This window comes from Paramormyrops kingsleyae, chromosome 22 (genome assembly GCF_048594095.1).
Source record: "Paramormyrops kingsleyae isolate MSU_618 chromosome 22, PKINGS_0.4, whole genome shotgun sequence".
Classification (NCBI taxonomy): domain Eukaryota; kingdom Metazoa; phylum Chordata; class Actinopteri; order Osteoglossiformes; family Mormyridae; genus Paramormyrops; species Paramormyrops kingsleyae.
The window spans coordinates 7998720-8024241 of record NC_132818.1 but is presented as its reverse complement, the minus strand read 5'-3'; the positions used below and the strand labels follow the sequence as shown (position 1 = coordinate 8024241).

The 25522-nt window shown below is 45.3% G+C and overlaps 1 protein-coding gene across 4 annotated transcripts; it reads left to right on the top strand.

Annotated features, from left to right (window-relative positions):
* Positions 1-928: 928 nt before the first annotated feature.
* Positions 929-18209, top strand: LOC111856310 (ral guanine nucleotide dissociation stimulator-like 1). 4 transcript variants are annotated; one of them, XM_072704952.1, is made up of 19 exons: positions 929-984; positions 1703-1779; positions 2427-2487; positions 7813-8102; positions 8511-8555; positions 8660-8829; positions 10188-10321; positions 10554-10793; positions 10877-10980; positions 11152-11236; positions 13114-13185; positions 13875-13961; positions 14433-14465; positions 14679-14803; positions 15201-15287; positions 15468-15588; positions 16140-16427; positions 17185-17299; positions 17425-18209. In XM_072704952.1, the coding sequence occupies exons 3-19, from the start codon at positions 2446-2448 to the stop codon at positions 17589-17591; spliced, it is 2205 nt and encodes a 734-aa protein (XP_072561053.1). In that variant the 5' UTR covers positions 929-984; positions 1703-1779; positions 2427-2445; the 3' UTR covers positions 17592-18209. The 4 variants fall into 4 exon arrangements, with proteins under 4 accessions (XP_072561053.1, XP_072561054.1, XP_072561052.1 ...); XM_072704953.1 differs by having other exon boundaries at positions 969-984; positions 1708-1779; XM_072704951.1 differs by lacking the exon at positions 929-984 and having other exon boundaries at positions 1556-1779.
* Positions 18210-25522: the final 7313 nt, after the last annotated feature.

Sequence of the window (25522 nt, the reverse complement as noted above, 5' to 3'; positions counted from 1 at the left end):
TCTTTCTCAGATTGCTAAAGTATGCAGACCAGGTGTGTTAGATAACCAATCACATACCTTTCGTCGTTTCGTCTGTTTTGTGTGGAGATTGCCACTAAAGTATTCTGTAAAACTTCCTCGGAATGACCATGAGAAGCTCACCCACCACCCGGCATGTGACTTTCTTGGCGTTGTGCAGTTATATTGAATTCTGTATTATGGCTTTAGGCCACAACTCTGTCATCGTGGTTGTGCATATTAGCTTCTTTCGCTGCTAAATTTAAATGGATGTTTATTTGCCCAAAGAGTAAAATTGTCAGAAGCGTATATGCACACAATTTTATTTAGAAAAACACAAACATTCTAGTTTCGGGATGGTGTAAGCTTGGCTTGGATCCATAGCTTAAACAGGTCGTGCTGATAATTTCTTTATTTATATTCAGGATATATTTCTGAATGGTGGTTCTGTGGGTAACAGTGTAGCCACACACCTGCAAACGTATGGGTCTGATGCCCTCCTTTTGTCTGTGTATGGAGTGTGTGGATGTTCTCCGTATGGTATCTTAGCTGCTGGTGCTCCAGTTACCTCCTGCAGTCCAAAGACAAGCAACTGGGCAAACTGGTGTCTATGAATCACCCATAGTTCTGAGTGTGTGCATGCATGAGCCTCTGATGGACTGGCATCACATACTAGGTGTACCCCAGCCTTATGTTGCCTGGGATGGACTCAAGGTCTACCCCAATGTCCCTGACTGGGATACAGAAGGTGGTTTGTAGCGGATGGGTGACAGGATTCTGATGTAACTGCAAACCCTGAGCTTCCTCACTATGAATTTCTGCCAGCATCTTCCAGCCTCTGCTGTGTGGTTGGAATTCTGGCTGAAATGCTTATCTGGCGCCTTGGTCGCCTGGATCATTTGGACAATTTGTTCGTGACGGAAGGTCGGCCAGACAAGTTTGCGAGGAACACGATGTTCCTACCGATTTGAAGATCAGCACTTTCAGGTCAGTTTGGAAAAATACCGTGGACAGGCATTTAAGGTGGGCTAAGAGAGATGGTATTCATCCTGATCTGCTTTTCACTGAAACAGATTAATAAAAACCTATATAACTTTGGGAAAAATAACTAGCTGAACAACAAAATCAATGCAAATTTATAAATTAAGTGTATATATGAAGTCATTCTTTTACTCATTTCTCTTTCCGCTTGCAGAAGGTAAGTAAATAATTTGTCAGATGTGTTACTCAGTATGACATGATCAGCCACAGGCTGAGGAACGCAAGGTCTCTGTGTCCATGTTTACAAATAGCCTTTGGGTGTCGGGTGAACATGCTTGGGGTCAAGGGCGTGACTTTAGCTGGAACATTGTGGGGGGTTGTGGTCTCCACCCATTATGGGGGAAACATGATTATTGGGTGGGGGGTCTATTAACTGGTGTTGATTTATTGGGGGGGCTACAACCCCCCCATCCCTCCCGTAATTTACACCCATGCTTTGGGCATAAACCTTTCAGTCACCTCGATATGCAAGAAATCCAGCAGTAGTTACACAAAGTAACTGTCCGTCTGCACAGGGTAACTAGTGCAGCCAATTGTGTGCATCGGTAGGGAGCTGAGTCGGTGACTAAGGGGTAATAAGGTCAAATGGCCTTCCTGTACTTTCAAAAGTCATCAGCGATGTCTTACAGCTGGGACAGATAATTGGAATTCCCGTCATTCTTAGCACAGGTAACCTTCGGCAAAAAAGAGGAGTCAAAGTGTCTTAATCTTGGACGATGATCTCCACCAGATTCTTCTGCGGTGAGTTGTCCTTTACTCATGTTCTTCGTAACAGCAGCTGAGCCTGCAAAAATATGGCGTGACGTCCGTTTCGGGTACACTATCTTTGCCAGGTATCGAAATTCAGGTTAATGGCAACAGGTGGTGCTGTTACCATTACATCACATTGGCAATCAAAGAACTTTCCACTCAAGACCAGAGAGAGGAGAAAATAAGTATTGTGGTCTTCTTGTGTAGAGAGGGTGACAGTACAGGCATGCATTTCGAATCTGAATTGCTATGTTTCATTTAGAATACGAAAACAACACTATCCATCCATCCATCCATCTATCCATCTATCCATCCATCCATCCATCTATCTATCCATCTTCTAACCACTTATCCTGGTTATCATCCCAGGTGGCATAGAGCCATGTGCTGTATACCCTGGATGGGATAGCAGTCACTTTTCAAAATATCCCAGTTTATTTTCAGAAGCGTCATTCACATGAACACACTGGAAAGGAGACATTTGTGGAATCATTTGCCGTAAAATAACAAACTCAGCCTCTTTGTGTTCTTCAAACAACAGTCTTCCGAACTCAGCCAATAATACTAATGATAACAGACCTATTCAGCCCTGGCTTGTCTGTTAATGACATTATGCTTTATTTTTTTCTTTACCTAAGTGCTCGTTGGGCTCTGTTGATGATTCTGGATGAACGTTCCTGCCGTGTTTCGATGGAAAAGGTATGCTGTGTTCTTGGAGCCACATCTTATAGATTATAACCTGCAGGCAATTTAGGCAAATCACTGGAGCAGATCAAAGGAGCCGATAAATGGCTCAGTGCACACCATGCTAGCAGGGGGCAATCTACTCTTTTCTGTATTCTGGGTTCCGCGTATCATGGGTTCCGCGTATTGTGGGTTCCGTGTATTGTGGGTTCCATGTATTGTAAAGTGGCCGACCAGCCTGGACTAGTCTTCATTGTGCTAATCCACAATTGTCTCATACAACACAGTGTTTGGAGAAAAAAACAATAATAATTCACACCTGTGTTTGGCATTAATCAGAAGTCTGGATTCTTGCATCTGTCGGAATCTGGGGAATTTGGGCTATTTAATAATGTATAGTTACAAAAATGCTTGCCATCTTCCAAAACAGCGTGAGCCATACTTAATCCAGCGCTGGCTATTCTGGTGCATATCAAGCTTGGCTCCCATTTTTAGTAAATATGTAAATATGTGTTGTTTTACATATAGGTCACATAGATTAGTCTGAATAAATGGCAGGATAGATTCCATACCATAAATCCATGCTGTAATCTGTTTACTACACTGTATGTATAAAATCCCGACCTGGGGTCTGTTTCAGAAAGCAGGATTTCTTGCTTAGCTGAATAACTTGTCGGATTTAAGGTTGTCTGGGCTAAATGTAAGCGAATGAAGAAAAAGTCCATTTAAATACTTACTAGAATACTATAAGTGGAAATTAGTGGGAGAACATTTTAAAACAAATTTGAGGAAGCACTTCTTTACACAGCGTGTAGTTAGAGTATGGAATAGTCTTCCTGCTAGTGTAGCGGAAGCTAAAACCCTAGGTTCCTTTAAATCAGAGCTAGATGAGATTTTAACAACTCTGAGCTATTAGTTAAGTTCTCCCCAAACGAGCTTGATGGGCCGATTGGCCTCCTCTTGTTTGTAAATTTCTTATGTTCTTAAAATGGGGTACCGTAAATCCCAGTTATCCAGCTAAGTAAGAAATCCTGCTTTCTGAAACTGGCCCCAGATTGTCAGAATCTGAAGGAAAAATAAAGTGTCTATTATAGCATTTATGGTCATTCAGAGTTATGCATGTCATACAATGTTCCCCAATTATCACTGGAACGTGATCTGGTAGCTTAACCATTAAGGAACTGGACTTCATCAGATTAATTGGACATGTCCCAGAAGTCTGTCCATGTGTGTGAGTGCTAACCATCGCTGCTACTTTCCCTAACGCTAACCCATGCAAGAATTATAGTGTTATCATTGGCATGGGAAATCTGAGTATGGAAACACGCAATAATAGTTGTTCAAGGTCTCTAGATTCAGAGACTAGACAAGTGCTAGTATTGGAATTATTAAGTAAAGCTCTGGAAAAAATTGAGACCAAAGCACAATTTTTGTTTCACTCATGTCTTAGTTAATGCATCTGTAAATATATATATAATTCTCATTAATGAAGGGCTTCAGTCCTGCTTCTAGGAGCCTGATATGAACTGTCCTAGCAGTGCACTTCACGCCTGCACTGAATCCTGCCTTTCCTTTTGAAGGTCACTTAATTGGTGTCGTTCTACGATTCATGAGAAACTGTCGGATAAGTTGACGGTCATCTCTGGCATTAGAAAAGTCGCTTCCGCCCTTTACCTGACTGGTTTCTGGTCGTTCCCAGTGTCTCCTGCTTCACATCATTCTCGTGCACTGCTGTCTTACAAACTTTGGAGGGCTCTTTTATTTTTTCTATAGCCGTGTATTTCATAAGTGATAGCGGTCTGTTATGTAACAGAGTTAATGTGAGGATGGGATGGCTCTGCCTAACGCGTGGTTACCTCGCAAGCTCATGGATCTTCCTATATTGAATACTGCAGCTTTAGATCATTCATAATAACAGGAAATCGTTACTCCAGAAGGGAGTCTAAGTGTAGCTTAGTGTTTGTAGATCTTCAGGAAAAGCAATAGATTCATAAAATTCCAGGGTTATAAGAATCACTATCATATGGCTGCAGCATTGCAGTCACACAGATGAGCGCGTGTCTTTGGTACGATGCTGGTGTAACACGCAGAGGCGGCTCGTCACGTGGCTTGTCTGGCTCCAAGGCTGTCACTGATGTATGTCTTTCACAAAAAAAAGTCAACAAGTGGCATTCCATTGGGTATTTGCTCATTATATCAGAAAATATGTCAACAAAGTCACCCCATACTGTAACACCATAAGATGAATGTAAAAAACAGAAGCGCTCAATACAGTAAATGTCATTGTCCGTGCACATTAATATATCCAAAACGATCTAATATATATTGATATATGTAAAACGATCACGGAAAACATTTCTTAACAGGAGTAGGACTAAATTGCGATGTCATTTTATAATCTTCTCTCATTCACCTTTTCGCATCACTTTTCAAAAAAAAAAAAAAATTCTTACACAGAGCATAGATATATTAACATCCTCCCGAGCTTCAATTTCAAACAGTTTCTCAAATCCTCTAGGATTATACATCGGACCAAATGTTGCCGGCTCGTTTTTGACGCCTCCCACTGCCTGCTCAAATGGGGCGTCTTATTCATCGAAAGGACTGCAACCACAAGCAGAGACAGAAACTTCTCAGAAATCGCGACATATCATTTTGGCCAGGAGATCTGTTTTGTTTTATTTTCGGAGGACAGCCGGAAGAAAACCAATCTACAATTGCATACTTCAAATGACATTAATAAAAAGTTGTTTGCGCTTATATAGCTGATTTCTGATTTAGAAACTGGATTTTTGGACTTGAAACGTAACATCCATTCAATCAACGTACCGGAATCTATAGAAGATGGGAAAATATGAATTGACGATGGTAACAGTCTTAAGTTTCTTTACTTGTCTGTTTATGGAAATGCTTACTTATGACGACAACAGTAAATTATAATTGTCATTTATACATAATGTTTGCTGAGTTTGAGTTTGAGTACTGCTTGCAACAATGTAAAAACACAAAGAGGTTTTAGTATTTCATTCAAGACACTTATTTAAGTCATTCCCAGAGAATCGTGGACCATGGTTCGGTGGGCATAGAGATATAGCAAAGTATTGTTGTGTACGTCAGAAAGATTTGAATCCTGTAGCGTCCAAATGCTGCTGACGTCAAGTTTTAGCGCGTGCATATTCTTTCGTACATTTTTTGCAGCGATCAGCCGGCTGCCAAGGCTGACTGTCGTGGCTTGCTGTATTAATGAGAGCATTGCCCTTTATCTGAAATTGCATCAGCTAGCCTTGAGCCTGAAGGTTTTCCTATTCCAGGACTGCACCTTCAGAGAACAGCGCAGTGCTGCATGGGATCTTCGCAGCAATGTCACATGCCTCGCGAAAATAACAGGCGTCTTAATAGTGGCGTCTCCGTGTTCCGTCAGTATGCCTTAGGCCGTCATTGCCATTTCATTCGTAGATCGTAAATCATTACCATACCCGCTGCCAGGTCATGTAAAGTTGGGGCCGCTGGAACAATGAGAGCACTACTTATATTCCTATATCATAAATCCTTATTGTGAATACTGTTTTTCCTAAGTCACTCACAGGACTGAGTGTTCAGTCTGCACTAGCCTAAACACAGGCTTATTATGAACTCAGCCTGTAAAATGACAAACACTGAGCTCTGATGTTTTTATTAAGCTCTGTTATTGTTAATTGTAACATTTACGTGATAACATTTCTCGCTAGTGGAAGTATGTATAAGTGTTATATTTTGTTTGTTTTTACTCATGCTCTACTAATTGTTTAAATGTGAAAATGTTACATTACTCCTGCATAAAGTACACCTGCTCAGTAATGAGAACAGCCAGCTCCCAGAAGCAGTGAATCATGTGACTGGATCTGCATATAAAGTGCGCAGGCTGGGTCAGGTCGGTCACTTACTGTGCGGCTGAGCACTGGAGCAGCTATGACGTGTGATATAAGTGGCTTTATATGTGGTACGATTGTAGCAAATGTAGTTGTTCCAATGTCTCAGAAACAGCCTCCCTCGTGGGATTTTCATGCGCTACAGTGTCTGCAGTTGACGGAGAACGGCGTGATAAGCCAGCAAAACAGTCGATGGCAGTCATTTAAGAGAACACACCTTGCTAATGAGAAGGTCTGAGGGAAACAGCCAGGGCCCGGCTTCCCGAAACCTTATGAACGCTGCGTCGCTCTTAAGTTTTATCTTTTAACACAGAACTTACAAACGACGTAGTGTTAAGAAGGTTCAGAGAAACTGGGGCCCGGAACAGTGAAGCAGGAAGATCACAGGTGCAAAAATAACAGCTCAGTAGAAGTGAAATGGATGAAAGGGCTCCCCTGAAATCAGAACTTGCTTATCCTTAAAGTGGTTACAGAAACAAAAGAGGGTCCCATCCAGCCCTACATATGCTTAATACTCAGTAAAACAGCTACTCAGTGTCGACCGGATACCCTGTGGCAGAATCAGTTTAAGTAGCAATAATTATGATGATTCACTTTTCAGTTTATTATAGTTGTCACACATGATTTCTCTGTGCAGATTAGTTTCAGGAACTCTACCTAGAACCTGGACATTTATAAGGTTAAATAATTACCTGGGAGCGGAGTAGCGCAGATTAATGACGCTTGGAGCGTAATGTTTTGTTCACTTGGTTTGTATGTGCTCTCGTCTTCAGCTGCAAATCAGATCCAAATGTTTGCCTTTATAAAACCACTTTTCTACTAGTTCCTGCCTGTTTGTCTGCCTGTTAGGGGCTTTGCCTGTCCCAAACAAGCCTCACCTTGGGGCTCAGAGCAGCCCTGTACTATTTGTGGCGTTGCAAACATGCCCATTTGAGGGATCTTTCGGTGATGTCACTTCGCAAAGGCCTTTTTTAAGAGGACTAGCTGTTTTGTACTTTGTTTTGGTTTTTGGTTAATGCCTTTGCTCTGTACTTCATCTGTCTGTGTCAGTGACTGCGTGCTGTATTGGCATGTGTTGACTTGAATCATGTCTTCAAAAACAAAGGGGACTCTATTTCAGCTGTATAGCCTCTGTTATTCAAAGTTTCTGGACAAAAGCAGAGTAGAAGAGCCAGACTGGCATAAAGACAGGCGCTCATGAGGACGGCCTTCAAGAAAATCTATTATATTATAATTAAATGTGTACCCATTGGGGCAACGGTGTGATGGAGAACTTAAATGACACAGATTATTATATTGATCTACTAAAGAGACCCTTACTAGTTAGTCTAGAAAATATCCCCAAGTTTGTTTAAAGGGTTTTTTGATCAGGCACCCTTAGGGGCAGCCCCATCTGACCTATTCGTCAGTAAGTGTTTCTGCGTCTTGTCAGGACCCAGTGCAGGAGTGGGGGGAAGAAGTGGAGCATGGGATTGTGTACGGGGTGACCCTGCGCAGAGAAGCCGTGGCCCCGCCCCCTAATGCTGCCGAGGAACAGCTGCCCTTAAGCTTCGTCCAGTACCGCACCTGCAAAGTGCGGCGGGTCAAGGCCGCCGGGTTGGAGGGCCTGGTGACGCAGCTGCTCCATCCCCCCCCGCAGGACCCGGATTTTGTGCCCATATTCTTCTCCATGTATCGCGCTTTCGCCGACCCTGAGAGGCTCATCGAGCTCCTCTTCCAGAGGTGGGTGGGGGGGGGGGGGCACCGGCTCCTCAGGAACTCACACTGTTCCATTTCCCCCTACTCTATTTTTATATTTTTCTGGCTTTGTGAAAGATAGTAACAGTTTAACGGTAGATTTCCAAATGACATTGTTACATTTCCCGCATTATAGAAGGCTTGCTTGTAATACTGAATGAATTTCCGAAATATATAATGGAGAAAATAGCTTCGTGGGCTAATTTCATATCAGGAAAACGATCCCTGGTCGCTGGTGCCCTTTAACCACCAGGTTCAGAGGCAGGATCAGACTCCAAGACATTAGACAGCAGTATGACAACACTGCCTTGTCACCCTAAATAACAGCCCCCTTGTAGTGTGATGTGTGTCCCAATTTTTGAGGAAACTGAGTGGATATCTTTGCTCATTCAGGGCCGACGCGGGGGCCGACGCTAACGGCAGCGATAACCAGCACAGGTGGGACGTCCTTTAACTACATCTTTGTAGCTCTGCATTTGCCCTACATCTGAATATCTAGGACTTGGCTTGAATGTCGCCACTGTCTCCTCTGTATCTCTCAGTCTGTTGGGGCCCCTGATTCAGACCTGGCTGCAGGAGTACACAGATGACCTCTGGGAGCCCCCCCAGCACTCCACCCTACGGCTCCTGTCCTCGTACCTCCGCCCCCTCCTGCCCTTCCAGCACCTAGCAGACGATGCTGACAATCTGCTGAAAAAGTTCCTGCGTGAAGGTACCTCAGAGCGCCCTGTCTGCTCTTCAGTGCAGAAGACTCTGGAATTCTCCTTCCCGTTAAATCCATCAACTGGACTTTATAACACAAACGCGTCGCTAAAGCTCATCGTTTTGGCTGCCATTTTCATGCCTGAAAGCTAATGACATATTGCCTTGTCATGTCTGATTTTATTGGTGCTATTTTGTTGTTGTTTTTATTCGTTGTGAGGTGACCTTGTGTCTCCTGAAAGGCAAATTTAAACAAAATGATCATTATTTATTAAATATCCTATAGTTTTATTGAAAAACAAAATACATTTTTGAGAAAGCAGGATGAGCCAGTGCTGGGGGTTAAAGGCCAGGGGCCAAAGGTGGGATCAGTCTGCTGACCGTGAGATTTGAATTTGTAGAAAAATATTATGCGAACTGGGGAGTTCGGGACAGACAAACCTGGACTGAATGTTCTGCTGAGGTATTTCCATCAGCAAAGTGTAAAACTGAAAAGTCAGTGGGAAGATGATTCAGTGTTTTGCATGTTGCTCTGAGCTGCGCCGAGGTTAGGGAGACGCCGGGCAAAAGTGGAAAATGTGGCAAGAGCAGGAAGCCGGAAAACCCCGCTGACTTACAAGAACGTGAACGCTGACCCAAAGCCTGTCGAAAGCACCTTCGGAGTGAATGTTCTGTCCATGGATGAGGCAAAAGAGGAAGGATGAGGCGGTTTATGTACGACAAAGGCCAATCGGCGGAGTAAAGATCTCATAATACAGTTAGGAGGCGGAGATGCTGTGCAGCTCGACCTGGACTCCGGTCCTTTACCGAATGTTGTACGGTTTACTGCGCAGCCGCATGTTTGTAATGGGCAGCGTGGCCATGCAGTAAAACAAAGATCCAAAAATGCACGGGTAAATTCTGGATCAGATAAGTGCTGGTCAGGAAAAGTCCAAACCCAGATGTGGCAAGACCAGAAATGAGCAGCTGGTACCTGTTTGATGAGTTGATCCTGTTGCATATGTAAGAGTCTCCCTTTGCACTCAGCACTGGCTGTTACATCAGTATAAAAAATGCAATTTTCTTCATGGCGTTTGATTTGTGCAACACAGACGCTCATCTACTTACGAATGAGATACGTTGCGAACGGCCGTTCGCAACTTGAAATGTTCGTATATCGTTATTCAAGATAATTTTAAGGGTATACGCAAGTACAAAGAGCTAGGATGCTGGGAGTATGCACGCTACGCTTCGTTCGTATGTCTGAAAGTTCGTAAGTTGAAAGTTCTTAAGCAGAGGAGCGTCTGTATTCATTTTCTGTTAGATGAAATTAATAGCGTTAAATCAGTACTTTTATGCCTTTCAATATTGCCTGTCCCTCTACCCAAGGGGCCTTGCTGCCAGAGCAGGAGAACCTGGAGGATGAAATTGTGGGCGACAAAAGCCCTGAGTGCGAAGACCTGGGGGCCTTCCTGGACTTCCCTGTAGGGGGCATCGCGGAGCAGCTCACGCGGCTGGACGCGGTAAGTGAAACTGTGAGGCAGCTTATTTGCATTGTAGTTTATTTCTGCAGTTTATTTGCATAGCTGGTGGCTCGTGCAGGGCATCCTGTATGGCTTATTGTACTGCACTTCATCCAGCTATACAACTACGGTTTGCAAGGTCACAAACACAGATACTTAACCTATGCACCAGCTGCGGTGATGCCCTTTCACATACCCAAACACAGACCTTCTTATCTCCTCTTCCTTGCAGGAACTATTCGTCAAGGTCAGCCCATTCCAGTGCCTGGGCTGCGTCTGGTCCCAGCGTGACAAGAAGGTCAATCTGTGCCGGACCATACGAGCGACCGTCGCTCAGTTCAACGCCGTCACCAACCGAGTCATTACTTCATTGCTTTGTTGCCCAGCAACGAATTCCCCTGGAAACCAGATCCCAGCTCCGGGCCCCGTCCAGAGGGCCCGCATCATCGAGAAGTGGATTCGGGTAGCTCAGGTGGGCATAGGATTGGTTCGTTGCTAAAAGCACGTAACTCTGCCACCCACGACCTAACGCGAGTCCCCACCGCGTGACCTTAGGAATGTCGACAGCTGAAGAACTTCTCCTCCCTGAGGGCCATCCTGTCTGCTCTGCAGTCCAACGCCATCTACAGGCTGAAGAAAACATGGGCGGCCGTCAGCAGGTAGGTGCATCTAGGTTGACGCAAGCTCATCGGTTTTGCCATGATCTGCCACCGGAAGGCCTGTAGGAATATAGCATGAAAGCAGACCAGTCGAAATTTTGGAGCAAGTCGTTCAAAGATGAAGATCTCTGGAAGGGAAAGATGACTGAAACTTCTGTTGTGTTCATACAGGGAGAGCGTGACCACTTTGGAAAACCTGTGCGGGATGTTCCCTGACGAGAACTGTGTCCTTGGCAATGGGGAGATCATTGAGGAGGTTAGAGACTCTTTCCTGAGCAGGCCGTTCTCTGTGCACTGACCCGGCCACCCCGGGTGACACGACTGCTATCACTGAGATGGAGTGAAGGTCTAGGTCTCTAGGAGGACATAAACGCTACAGAGACTCTCATATAAAGAATATGCTGATCTAGTGACACACAGGGTCATCTTAATGTTACTGCATCCACTTTTCTTTCCTTCTCACTCCAGTTAAAGTCTTAAATATGAACATTTACCGTAGCAGTTTGGGTGAAACACTGTGTTTTTCCTAGAGTACAATATCGGTGCTTTCTTTTGGTGTTTTAAGTCGAGTGTTCAAACCATACTTCCCCTTTGTAACCTAACCAGCCACTGCAAACATTCAAAATGCGGAAATAATTTTTGCATACATAAACCGCATGCAGACACACACATGCACACACTGTCCAGGTATTCCTATCTTTGCTGGGATCCTCTGTTCATTTCTATGGGAAAAACCCAAATCCCAACAATGATAACCGTAACTCATACCCATCCCTAACCAAACAAAATACAAAACTTTTGACATTTTTAGTTTTTTTGATTGCACTCACAGTTTTTTTTTATATACATAAAATTGAGTTTCCCCTTGTGGAGACTGAAAAAAATGTCCCACAAGGTATAAAAATAACAGGTTTTTATCACATTGTGGGGAAATCTGGTCCCCACAGTGTAACATATACATTACCTCACACATACACACACACACACACATTCTTCCATATTTGAATAGCAATGCTCTCCTAGGCAAGGTGGTCGGTCTAATAACCTTAGGTTTTGCGTCAGAGGAACGTGACGGCCGAGAGGCATTTCTTACGAGCAGTGAGGTGTTCAGAAGGAGGCTGCTTACCGATGGAAGTGCTTGTTTTTATAGCATGGAGTTTCACTGGCAAGAAAAAAATCTAAGAATCACGAAGGTTTTGTAATCTTGCTTTATTGTTCTCAGATCCTGTCCAGTGTGTGACACTGATAGGTTTTCGAAGGGTTATGAAATCTCATGTTTCTAATAATTGTAACACATGCCACATACTGTAACAGAGAAACACAGGGACTGAAACACCATGCTTGTGATCCAAGTGGTTGTAGGTTCAAATCCCAAGAGAAGGTCTGTTGTCTTTTGGAAAGGTAGTTGCCTGATCCGGCTGAGTGAAAAACCCAGCTGTGGAAAAAATCTGAAGTGTAAAACTAACAAAGCACATTAAAGTAGATTAAGTGAACCATTTTCCACTTCACTTTTAGAGAGTATTCGCCCCAGTGTATTCAGCGTGGACTCGTATCAGTCTTCATGCTGAGAGAGGTTTGTTTGCTCTGAGAAGTTGACTCCTTGTTTCCCGCAATGTACAATGGCATCATTGTAAGGCATTTCGTGAGTCTCGGAGGCCAACCAGCTATGCTCCCCGGGTTCAGGTTCCATGTTCACCTTGCCTCTACCCTCAGCTGTACCCTCAGCCTGCTTTGCTGGACTTGCGAGCTCAACAAATGAGGGCTTTATCTGTGTTAGTGCACCTGCTGATAGCGAGAAATTAACCAGCACTTTTCAGCATTTTTTTTTCTTTCTTCGGCGTATGACCTTATTTCAGGGGACTTATAGTGACACACTTTATCCTTGTGGTTGGCTATTTCTTGCAGGTTACTTATTTGAGGTTTATAACCACAGTGCTATGGATTTGGGCTCAGACTGGAACTGTTTGCTGAGAAGGTGACTGGGGCTGTGACTGGGAAATGCTATGTGACTGTGACTGAGAAATGCTATGTGACTATGACTGGGATCTCTCTCTATGGCTCCTTGCAATGGGCCCTTATTCAAAGCAAATGCTGTTATGTGTGAAGTCGTATTGTTCTTTCTTCTCGAATCAGGATGGGACCAAATCAGATGCACAGAATTCCTCCCCCAAGTCATCAAAGCGCTGCCTCCTGACCAAGCAGACGGTAATGCATCCGTTTGGCGGTGAAAGTAAAATTGAGTGCTGATGTGCGTGTTCAGGAGTCAGAGAGACCGCTACCTACCCCTGCGATAACATCAGCACGCTGAGTATATGAGGCGACTATAGCTTGTTTTTGAGGAAGTGACATGGCTGAGAGCAGGTTTGCGGACCTGCCTGTGATGTGGCCCTGCAAAGAAGGAGGAAGCAGCTCGTCATACTGCCCACGCATTATTTCCCACTGACTGTCCACTGTGTCCTGCAGAGAGTCACATGCAGTCACATGCAGCACTTCGGGATCTTCTAACTTTGTGCTATTTAAGTACCGCTCAGTTAACCGACTGTTAGGTCCTTGATGACGTAAAACAAGAGTGTGGTGTGTTTCGGGGGAGGGGCTAGGAACTGACTGACAGTCGTACATAGCGGCAACCCCTCCCAAAGCGGGAAAGACAGTGACTGCCCTCCAGGGTCAGCCATCAATCTGGGGGGGTGCCTTTCCTGTAGTACTGAACGGGAGTAAGGCAGAGGTGACTCAGCTTGTCCCTCCACTTTGCCCCTGCCCAGGATGTCCAGTTCCCCTGTGCTCACGCTTTCAGGATTGGCCGAAACGATCGGTCCTTTCTGTGCTCTGACCAATACCGACAGGGCACTTCGACGGCTGTCATGTACGCTTTGTGATCATTGTGTGTTCTACAGAGCACCACTGGGGGCAGCGTACCTTATCTGGGCACCTACCTGACCGTGCTTACCATGCTGGATACTGCACTGCCAGACACAGTGGAGGTGAGTTAACTGACAGGCAAACTGGGTAAACCAAACACTGAATGTCACTGAGTAAACCAAGCACTACAAACCTAATTCATACCCTGGGTCACCTCAATGTACAGCTCTGGAAGAAATTAAGAGATCACAGCAATATTCTTTGTTTCTCTCATTTCTCAATTAACAGTCATCTCTGGCATTAGAAAGTCGCTTCCGCCCTCTACCTGGCTGGTTTCAGGTCGTTCCCAGTGTCTCCTGCTTTACCTTCTTCTCATGTTCTGCTGTCTTAGAAACTTTGAGCCTGGAAACAACCTTCCTCGCAGTGTAGCCTCTGCCAGCAGAACCAGGATTAAGCCAGGATTTAAAAATGCAGATTTTTTTTTTAAAACATATAGAGTGGACTCGTAAATTTTTCCAGAGCTGCATGCAAAGACTGACTGGTGAGCTGGCTGTTGATTGAAGTGATTGATCCCTCTCTTCTTCTGTCCATAGGGAGGCCTGATTAACTTTGAGAAGCGGAGAAGGGTAAGTTATTTCATAGATGTGAGCATCCACAATAGAGCATTGGAAAGGTTTGGTGGTGGTGGTGGTGGTGGTGGGGGGGGGGGGGGGGGTCTGGGTGTCTCAAAACAGCCTCATTGGAATGTTGAGATTATGTCCAAGAGGCAGTTAGCTGGGGGCCTGCAATCTTTGGACAGAGTGTTTGTTACATAACCTCCTCGTCTGCCCCCACCTTAGGAGTTTGAGATCCTCTCCCAGATTCGTCAGCTCCAAACTTCCTGTGGCCAGTACCTGCTTCCTTACCACCCCCAGATCGCCCTCTGGCTATCTCAGGATCAGAAACTGCTGACTGACCAGGAGAGGTGAGGAAGGTTTCTGCTCAGGGCTGATGGACAAAACTGGTAAAAAAATAACAGCATCACAGCAGATGGTGGTTAAGGGCCAGAATGAATACAGAGGGGCTCTTCAGGCAACCTTTGCGACCTTGAACGAGGAGTCTTACGGGAAATGCTTGAGTCAGCATCTAGCTGTATGAAGTGTAATGCTGTAGGTCCCTCAAGATAAGGCCATCGGCTATACAGGATCTGTTACATAATAGAAAGGCCAACAAAAATTCACACTGGGTTTTAGTGACGAGATGTGGCTGAAGTATTCGCTAATAATTTCTGGGGCCATCTTTGATGTGTGACTTTTTTTTGAGACGAGTGAATTCCATAAGCATGTCTGTGTGGTGATCTGCAGTCATGTGTCATCCGACAGCTATGAGTTGTCTCAGGATCTAGAGCCCCTGGATTCCTGTCCTGAGTCCCCCAGTACCTGGGGATCCCGTCTGAAGAAGCTGTCCTCGTAAGTCCCCCTCAGCTGACATCTAGGCGCCACAGCTGCACCACCTCCCTCCGTTGGAGTGTGACACTGGCGTGCGAGTGCCAGGCACCTGCTCCAACCTTTGGATTTTTGTGTGCACTTGTGTGCACAACACTGTGTGTTCACACGCCCGTGTTTACACACCCGCGTGTGCCCATGCAGGCTGCTTTCCATGAGCGAGGGCTCCTCTCAGAAGATGGTGGCAGATCAGATGAGCAACTCCTCGTGCTTCAGCAGTGAAGCGGACGACTGCAGCCCCTCCTCCTCACTGTGCCAACAAGAGGTGGAGTTGCTCAGAAACCCAACACTTCCTTCCAAAGGCTTTATGTCTAAGAGCCATATTCTATGAGCTAATTTTGGTTTGTTGTTGTTCGCGGGCTCGTAGATCACAATTTAAGTCTTTAACACAAGTCATTTGTGGTTTGTGAATTTAAAGCATATTTTCAAATTAGTGCACTCACATGGCGTAAATTCATTTCATATGAGTGGCTAATGACCTCTTGAGAACTGCAAGCTTTGAGGGTTGAGGTCTTCCTTTGGATCTTGTCAAGGGCGTAACTTCGGCTTGAACATTGGGGGAGTTGAGGTCTCCACCCATTACAGGGGAAACATGATTATTGGGGGGGTTATATTAGCTGGTTTTGATTTATTGGGGGGGGCTACAACCCCCCCATCTCCCCATAATTTACACCCATGGATCTTGTATACACTTGTAAATATCAACTAGATGTTATAATCTTTTTGGAAATAAGCTGAAAAGTTCTAGAGATCACACCTGAAGCTGCTTAGTGGAGTGTTGGTTCTCCCAGGTTCTCACTCTCAAATTGCCCTCAGGGTCTCTCCAGCTCTTGTCAGGACATGGCTGAACTATTCCAGTCGGCCCCCATCGCCCCGTGTGAGCCGACTCCTCAGCCGGCGTCCTGCTTTGGCTCTCAGCCAGACCTGCTGGTGCTGACCCCCTGTGCTTTGCCGGCCGGACGCAAGCCCGGCCACACCTCCCAGCACAGGCGCTCGGTCTCCATGGTTTCCCTGCCTGTCTACAATCGGCAGGTGGATGACTCCTGTATCGTCAGGGTCAGGGTGGAGAACAGCAGCAACAGCATCATGTACAAAAGCATCCTGGTGAGTGTCTGGCATGGCGGACCACTGTACTCCATACCACCCCGCACCAGTATGGGGTTGATCAGCACCCCGCAGGCTGGCAGTAACCATGGTTTCCTCACTGTTGGCTCACGAAGAGTCTGGGGACACAACCAATGATTGGCCAATCATCACTGATTACATAGGACACTGCAGCCGGCCCAGCGCCACGGGGGAGGGCATACACTGGAGGATGACCCTACTGGGGGCTTGTTTTCTCTAACTCTTCTCTTCAGTTTGTCCCATTCGATTTCTATGGGATTGAAGCCTGGAGACTGGACAGGCCAGATCATTAGTTTGAAAGGTCATTAGCTTCCCCGTCTTGCTGAAAAACAAAGGTTTGTCTTATCTGCTAGTCAGCTGTGGAATTGCCTGCCTTTGAAGTTTGCCATGATAGCCATGCCGGTTTAGATTCACGTTGGGGTTTGGTAAAGATCGTTAACTCTGTTACTGGCGAGGCAACCCCAGAGCTTCTTCCATACTTGACAGCAGGAACTACACATCCAGAAATAAGGCTACACTTCTACTGCTTCTGATAATAGATAATGGTATGCATTTTAAAGAGCAAGTCCTGCTCCTTCGCCACCTGCTGGCCTCCTTAGGACCTTCACGCAGCATGCTTCATGAGTCACATTCGAGATTAAAGCACAGAATAGACCGTTGGGAAGCCACTCGTGTGTTTTTATGTAACTCGGGGTCTGGATACATCATGAGCACTAACTCTTTGCTCCTCTCACAGCTGACCAGTCAGGACAAGACGGCACAGGTGATCCAGAGAGCCATGGAGAAGCTCAACCTGGAGGGCGTCAGTTGCCGTGACTTCACGCTCAGCCAGGTCCTGCAGCAGGACAAAGGTGAGCCTTGAGGTGATGCCCACTTGTTGTACTCTTGCTATACAGGAGTTGACCTACACCGCACAAATTTCAATGCACATACCAGGATTTGCTAATCTTTTGTTGTGTCCCCCTGTCCCACAAAGAGCTTCTGATTCCAGACAAGGCCAATGTGTTCTACGCCATGTCTACTTCTGCCAATTATGACTTCATTTTGCGGCAACAGAAGAGACCCTTGGGATCATCGCGGAGTTTTCGCTTACTGAGAGGAAGCCAGGGCTCTGCAACAGCACCAGGAGCACTTGGGAACTGATCTGGGGCCTGCCCTGCCACAATAGACACTACTTTTATTTATATTCACTTTATTTATATGGAGATATAACACTACCAAACAAAATTGACCAAACAAGAATAGACTTTTTTTTTAAGAGTGAGTTGAATTGCAGACTAGTTTTGTAGTGAAGATCTGCAACACCCAGTAAGCTATGGAGTGACATCATCTGAAATATGGATACAGTGTGACTTCTCCTCTAGTTGGGCATGAATTAGCCAAGAAATTGGAAGTGAGAAGGAATGGAATATAAAGAAGCACTTTATGAAAAGCAACAACTGTTGGACTTGTATTATGGACTTTGCCATAGTGAATAATCAAACCAAAATTGACTTGGATACAGTCTAGCAATTGAAGCTTAAAAATTCTTGAAATACTTTTGGGATTTAAGTTTATTAGACATGAACTTCCCAAAATACACTTTTGTTGTTATATATAATGTTATGTTTTCTTTAGGGAACAATTACTTTCCGTCACAAGCTTTGTAAATTAAATATAAGCTTATGCAATGCTATGTAAACACAACCGTATGGTAAGTTGTATTTATGTCATACACTACAGACTGTGTTGTTGTTTGGGTCATAAAGAAATCTGTTAACATATTGGCATTACTGTTGCTTGCCGGCTTGTCATACCAGCTGGGATTTCTGTATGCTCACCACAGCCCAACTGTTAAATGACATATCGGTCAATTAGGGACAATGTGGCAGGCTCACTTAGAGAAGGACAAGTCCTGTCGAACAGGCCGAATGACATTCCACCGAGGCAGGGGAGAATGTTTTCGAGTAGTAGTATCACGTCCAGTGTCAAATTACAGCCCCAACAATAAGAATACTTTCAGCTTTGACAATACTGCCATTGATGTGTAATGCTCTCTTGCATTTCAGTATTGGTCCTAGGAGTGGCTTGTGACATACTGATTTTGTTACTCAGTTTTTTTTGGTGGAATTTGGTAGAATTACATTTGACAGCCTCAAAACATTCAATAACTAAGAGTCTTTGTCTACTGAAGTGGAACACGTATTTCGTAATCATGCCTTATTGGCCTTATGTGAGCTTGGGTAATTAGACTTAACTGCTAACTGTGTTAATTGATTTACAGCTATTTTTCCACGAAGGTCAGAGAGTTTAATCTGAAAGGCTGAAAGACTAGCAGATAATAGACATTCATTTTCACATCAATTAATTTCACTAGAAAATAAACAAAGAACTGTAAGGTGGTGGGAGCTACACATCACCTACATACAAAAATGTCATCTGAGGATTGCTCATCATTGCACATTATCTTGATGTAAATTGACAGCTGGTTGTATTCACTTGGAGGAAAGGTCCATAAAAGAGGTGTTGATTGCAGTTCAAAGAAATTAGTGAATAAAATAAGATTCAATATATTCAGAAGACAGTTTATGATCAAATCACAGATTATTTGTGAGTGTAAGGAATAAAAACTGCATGATTTCTCCCTTTCTATGAGGATGTCTGAAACAGGCTGATATAGGCAGGAGTTCAATAAACATGCTATCAGAAGGTCCTCAAAACAACAGTCAGGCTTCAACGGCTTTCGGAAGTCTTACGGGAATCTAGGAGAGCATGAATTTCTCTCATATCTACTGAGCTTTCAGAAGAGCGAGCCATTAAGCTATATAGTTCAGTGGAAGGATTAGTTTTCCTAGATGTCTTGTTTAATTCCTTAAGGTATGAAACACCTAATGCTGAAAGGTTCTATCCTTTTGAACGGCTTAGTAATGTCTCTCCTTATAATAGGCCTTCCTGTTACCTTGTAAACAGTGTTTGCAGACTACTCCAATGCTATCGATATAGCTTATTTTAGGTTTATAACGGAATACTACAGATTTGCCGTAAGATTTCTTATGTGCGCGCGCGTCTGAGCGCATGAGTATCACGCCCGACGAGCGCGAGCCGGCGCCTCTGCCTTTATGCCGAACATCTGCGTGGTGTCTTCAGGCGTCCGGTCGTATTAATTAATCTCTGGAGTTAGTGGAAAATACCTTAATGGTGATTTAAGATTTAGTCAGTTAAGGAAACGCTTGTACAGAAACACAGAGAGCATCCAGGCGGGATGGATTCGGTCTCCTCAGCGGACTGAGGTAAGACACTATAAACGTAGTAATTAGTAATAAAGTCACATTCACGACCGGTAAAACATGCACCAAAACACCAAACAACTAAATAAATAATATCCTTAGTCATTGTTTAAGGGACGAAAAACATCACACAAGCACAAAAATTAAAGCTTTCTCACGTCAATGTTCATCCTTATTCTGGAAAAAAAATGCAACCTTCTACTTAACCAGTAGATGGCAATGAAGCCCTGCTGACTTATTAGCAGGCATATTACGGTTTAAGATTTTTTTTCACGGCAGTTTTAATGAGCAAGGAGCAAATATGATAAATTTAAACATTCATCCATCAGGTAGCAGTACGGATTCTTTCACTAAAAGACTAGGCCTAAATCGTAATTGATCATCTGGCAGTTTATTGAAAAAGGCTAGGCTATAATAGGTCCGTTCACCATGTAAAACTATAGGAAAAGATTTGGTGGTTTGTGACAGCATGGAGTGTAGGAACTCGTTTTTCTCATATGGAATTACACCCACTGTGACATGTTACCAATACGAAGTTTTATTTTATTATAATGCAAAATACTGTTTCGTCTCATTTCTTCCAAACACCAAGTGGTTACTAAATTAGGCCACTCTGTTTCCTGTCTCTTGTTAATTATACTGGTTTTCATTAATCATTTAGAAATTCAGACATCAAATGTACATCGCAGTCATTCTCCTCTTAATCTATATTTGTGCAAATGGTATTTTTATGCTTTTGTTCTTTAAGTTGTTTCGTTTAACAGCAGCGTTTGATGCTGACAGTTTTTATATAATATTGCTTAGTGTATTTGTATAATTAAAATAGCTAATGGCTTGCTGCTTTGGTGCGTCTTTAAATGGCGTGCCAAAATAAATAGCTCAGCTGTTTCGTGTTAACGCTCTTCTGGAAAAAAAACGGATAAAAGGTACCTTGACGTTATATTTAAATGAGTCATAGCCTTTGTGTCTTCTGTCTTTTACCACAAGTGGGCAGTAGTGTGCCAATGATCGTTGGTTCATTGTCCTTCCGACTCAACCTGCCAAAGCTGGTTGTCCTCAGTGCTTTTGTACGTGTAATGTTCTTCTTTAATTTTAAAGAGAAAATCACTTGACGTTACCAAATGAACTTTGTATTCAAAGGTGTTTTTTAATCTAATGTCTCTGATCAAAATTTGTCAGCAAGGTATGATCTAATCGAAGTTTTGAGACACTCCCTTTCCAAATTCTGGTAATAGGAAGCTTTTATTTCTGAGAACAGCCTGTGTGTTCACAATACCAAGAAAATGTGTGTGTTCATTTACAACAAATAGTTTAGTGTTTAGCTGATTTCTCCCTCGCCATGATGTGTCAGACTGGCGGTGTGTGCATACGTGGGTTTGGACTTTGCGCCCCGGATTCTTCCAGGGACCGCTTGACACTGCGCTCTCTCGCTTCTTGTACGTTGTTTTGAACTAAAGCGTCTGCCAAAAAAAAAAATGTAAATGAACTATTTCTGTGGTTAAATCCTGCTTTATAAGGTTAATGAAAAGCTTTCTTTGGTTTACTGAGAATGGGTCATGCTTTTACGCCCGCGCGCGCGCACACACACACACACACACACACACACAGATGTCGTTTGGTCCCACCTGTTTCCAAGGATGGCCCTTCATATGCTCTGTAACTTGTGCAGGGCTAATTTCTAAAGTAGCCTTTCTATTACTGCGACAAATAAAAAAAATAAAACTTGGTAACACTTTACTTGAGGGTTTGCTTGAGAGTACAAATATTGTAGTATTATGTTATTAGTTACGTGTTAACCACAAATAGTCTATTACATATTGATCTCATGTTCCTTCATTAATAAATCGTGACGCATCTTTTCTATATTTGTTAATTCTGTAAACCTTTTGTGTATGACTGAAGGAACTACTAAGGGACTCTTGACGGAACAAGTCATGAATAACACAAGTGAAATAGCGGTCTCACGTTTGTACACCAATGCATTTTTTTTTCTCAAGTAGCTATTGTATTTGTTCATAATTTGTACTTTAGTACTTAACCAAGTTACTAAGTATTTGTGCCCCGTCAGCTAAAGTGTTACCAAAAACTTTAAAACAAACAAAACGGATGCAGTTGAGAAACTTCCTGCCGTTTGTCCTGCTCGCGGTAAAAGTATTAATGCAGGTATGAAAGTTACAGCCCTTAGATACTGCCTGATAAATGTTAATGACTGACTAAGTAACGGACTTGTGCGCTATGCCATAGGTCAGTTTGTGTTTTACTTCCGCGTGGCTGTGATGTATTTAATGGCCTACTTTAATGACACTACTGATTTCTAGGTTCCTGTGTAAATAGAGCTTGTTCCTAATGTGACGAGAACTCGTAATAAACATGTAATATTATCTCTACATAATAGATTTGTTCTCATAATGGCCTTGGGTTTATTCTCATCAAGGTTTATTTATAGCGCCTGTTTTCCTGTGCGAGTTTGTAACATTTTATGCATGTCAGTTGCATGCTTATGTGTATAAGCGTGTCTGTGTGTATTTGCTGGGTCGTATGTGCGGTGTGTATGGGTGTGTTTGCTGGGTCGTATGTGCGGTGTGTATGGGTGTGTTTGCTGGGTCGTATGTGCGGTGTGTCTGGGTGTGTTTGCTGGGTCGTATGTGCGGTGTGTCTGGGTGTGTTTGCTGGGTCGTATGTGCGGTGTGTCTGGGGTGTATTTGCTGGGTCGTATGTGCGGTGTGTCTGGGTGTGTTTGCTGGGTCGTATGTGCGGTGTGTCTGGGTGTGTTTGCTGGGTCGTATGTGCGGTGTGTATGGGTGTGTTTGCTGGGTCGTATGTGCGGTGTGTCTGGGTGTGTTTGCTGGGTCGTATGTGCGGTGTGTCTGGGTGTGTTTGCTGGGTCGTATGTGCGGTGTGTCTGGGTGTGTTTGCTGGGTCGTATGTGCGGTGTGTCTGGGTGTGTTTGCTGGGTCGTATGTGCGGTGTGTCTGGGTGTGTTTGCTGGGTCGTATGTGCGGTGTGTATGGGTGTGTTTGCTGGGTCGTATGTGCGGTGTGTCTGGGTGTGTTTGCTGGGTCCTATGTGCGGTGTGTATGGGTGTGTTTGCTGGGTCGTATGTGCGGTGTGTCTGGGTGTGTTTGCTGGGTCCTATGTGCGGTGTGTATGGGTGTGTTTGCTGGGTCCTATGTGCGGTGTGTCTGGGTGTGTTTGCTGGGTCGTATGTGCGGTGTGTCTGGGTGTGTTTGCTGGGTCCTATGTGCGGTGTGTATGGGTGTGTTTGCTGGGTCGTATGTGCGGTGTGTCTGGGTGTGTTTGCTGGGTCGTATGTGCGGTGTGTCTGGGTGTGTTTGCTGGGTCGTATGTGCGGTGTGTCTGGGTGTGTTTGCTGGGTCGTACTGTATGTGTGGTGTGTATGGGTGTGTTTGCTGGGTCGTATGTGCGGTGTGTATGGGTGTGTTTGCTGGGTCGTATGTGCGGTGTGTCTGGGTGTGTTTGCTGGGTCGTACTGTATGTGCGGTGTGTCTGGGTGTGTTTGCTGGGTCGTACTGTATGTGCGGTGTGTCTGGGTGTGTTTGCTGGGTCGTACTGTATGTGCGGTGTGTCTGGGTGTGTTTGCTGGGTCGTATGTGCGGTGTGTCTGGGTGTGTTTGCTGGGTCCTATGTGCGGTGTGTATGGGTGTGTTTGCTGGGTCCTATGTGCGGTGTGTCTGGGTGTGTTTGCTGGGTCCTATGTGCGGTGTGTCTGGGTGTGTTTGCTGGGTCCTATGTGCGGTGTGTATGGGTGTGTTTGCTGGGTCCTATGTGCGGTGTGTCTGGGTGTGTTTGCTGGGTCGTATGTGCGGTGTGTCTGGGTGTGTTTGCTGGGTCCTATGTGCGGTGTGTATGGGTGTGTTTGCTGGGTCGTATGTGCGGTGTGTCTGGGTGTGTTTGCTGGGTCGTATGTGCGGTGTGTCTGGGTGTGTTTGCTGGGTCCTATGTGCGGTGTGTATGGGTGTGTTTGCTGGGTCGTATGTGCGGTGTGTCTGGGTGTGTTTGCTGGGTCCTATGTGCGGTGTGTATGGGTGTGTTTGCTGGGTCCTATGTGCGGTGTGTCTGGGTGTGTTTGCTGGGTCCTATGTGCGGTGTGTATGGGTGTGTTTGCTGGGTCGTATGTGCGGTGTGTCTGGGTGTGTTTGCTGGGTCGTATGTGCGGTGTGTCTGGGTGTGTTTGCTGGGTCCTATGTGCGGTGTGTATGGGTGTGTTTGCTGGGTCGTATGTGCGGTGTGTCTGGGTGTGTTTGCTGGGTCGTATGTGCGGTGTGTCTGGGTGTGTTTGCTGGGTCGTATGTGCGGTGTGTCTGGGTGTGTTTGCTGGGTCGTATGTGCGGTGTGTCTGGGTGTGTTTGCTGGGTCGTATGTGCGGTGTGTCTGGGTGTGTTTGCTGGGTCCTATGTGCGGTGTGTATGGGTGTGTTTGCTGGGTCGTATGTGCGGTGTGTCTGGGTGTGTTTGCTGGGTCCTATGTGCGGTGTGTATGGGTGTGTTTGCTGGGTCCTATGTGCGGTGTGTCTGGGTGTGTTTGCTGGGTCGTATGTGCGGTGTGTCTGGGTGTGTTTGCTGGGTCCTATGTGCGGTGTGTATGGGTGTGTTTGCTGGGTCGTATGTGCGGTGTGTCTGGGTGTGTTTGCTGGGTCGTATGTGCGGTGTGTCTGGGTGTGTTTGCTGGGTCGTATGTGCGGTGTGTCTGGGTGTGTTTGCTGGGTCGTACTGTATGTGTGGTGTGTATGGGTGTGTTTGCTGGGTCGTATGTGCGGTGTGTATGGGTGTGTTTGCTGGGTCGTATGTGCGGTGTGTCTGGGTGTGTTTGCTGGGTCGTACTGTATGTGCGGTGTGTCTGGGTGTGTTTGCTGGGTCGTACTGTATGTGCGGTGTGTCTGGGTGTGTTTGCTGGGTCGTACTGTATGTGCGGTGTGTCTGGGTGTGTTTGCTGGGTCGTACTGTATGTGCGGTGTGTCTGGGTGTGTTTGCTGGGTCGTATGTGCGGTGTGTCTGGGTGTGTTTGCTGGGTCGTATGTGCGGTGTGTCTGGGTGTGTTTGCTGGGTCCTATGTGCGGTGTGTATGGGTGTGTTTGCTGGGTCGTATGTGCGGTGTGTCTGGGTGTGTTTGCTGGGTCGTATGTGCGGTGTGTCTGGGTGTGTTTGCTGGGTCGTATGTGCGGTGTGTATGGGTGTGTTTGCTGGGTCGTATGTGCGGTGTGTCTGGGTGTGTTTGCTGGGTCGTACTGTATGTGCGGTGTGTCTGGGTGTGTTTGCTGGGTCGTACTGTATGTGCGGTGTGTCTGGGTGTGTTTGCTGGGTCGTATGTGCGGTGTGTCTGGGTGTGTTTGCTGGGTCCTATGTGCGGTGTGTATGGGTGTGTTTGCTGGGTCCTATGTGCGGTGTGTCTGGGTGTGTTTGCTGGGTCGTATGTGCGGTGTGTCTGGGTGTGTTTGCTGGGTCCTATGTGCGGTGTGTATGGGTGTGTTTGCTGGGTCGTATGTGCGGTGTGTCTGGGTGTGTTTGCTGGGTCGTATGTGCGGTGTGTCTGGGTGTGTTTGCTGGGTCGTACTGTATGTGCGGTGTGTCTGGGTGTGTTTGCTGGGTCGTACTGTATGTGCGGTGTGTCTGGGTGTGTTTGCTGGGTCGTATGTGCGGTGTGTCTGGGTGTGTTTGCTGGGTCGTACTGTATGTGCGGTGTGTATGGGTGTGTTTGCTGGGTCGTACTGTATGTGCGGTGTGTATGGGTGTGTTTGCTGGGTCGTACTGTATGTGCGGTGTGTATGGGTGTGTTTGCTGGGTCGTACTG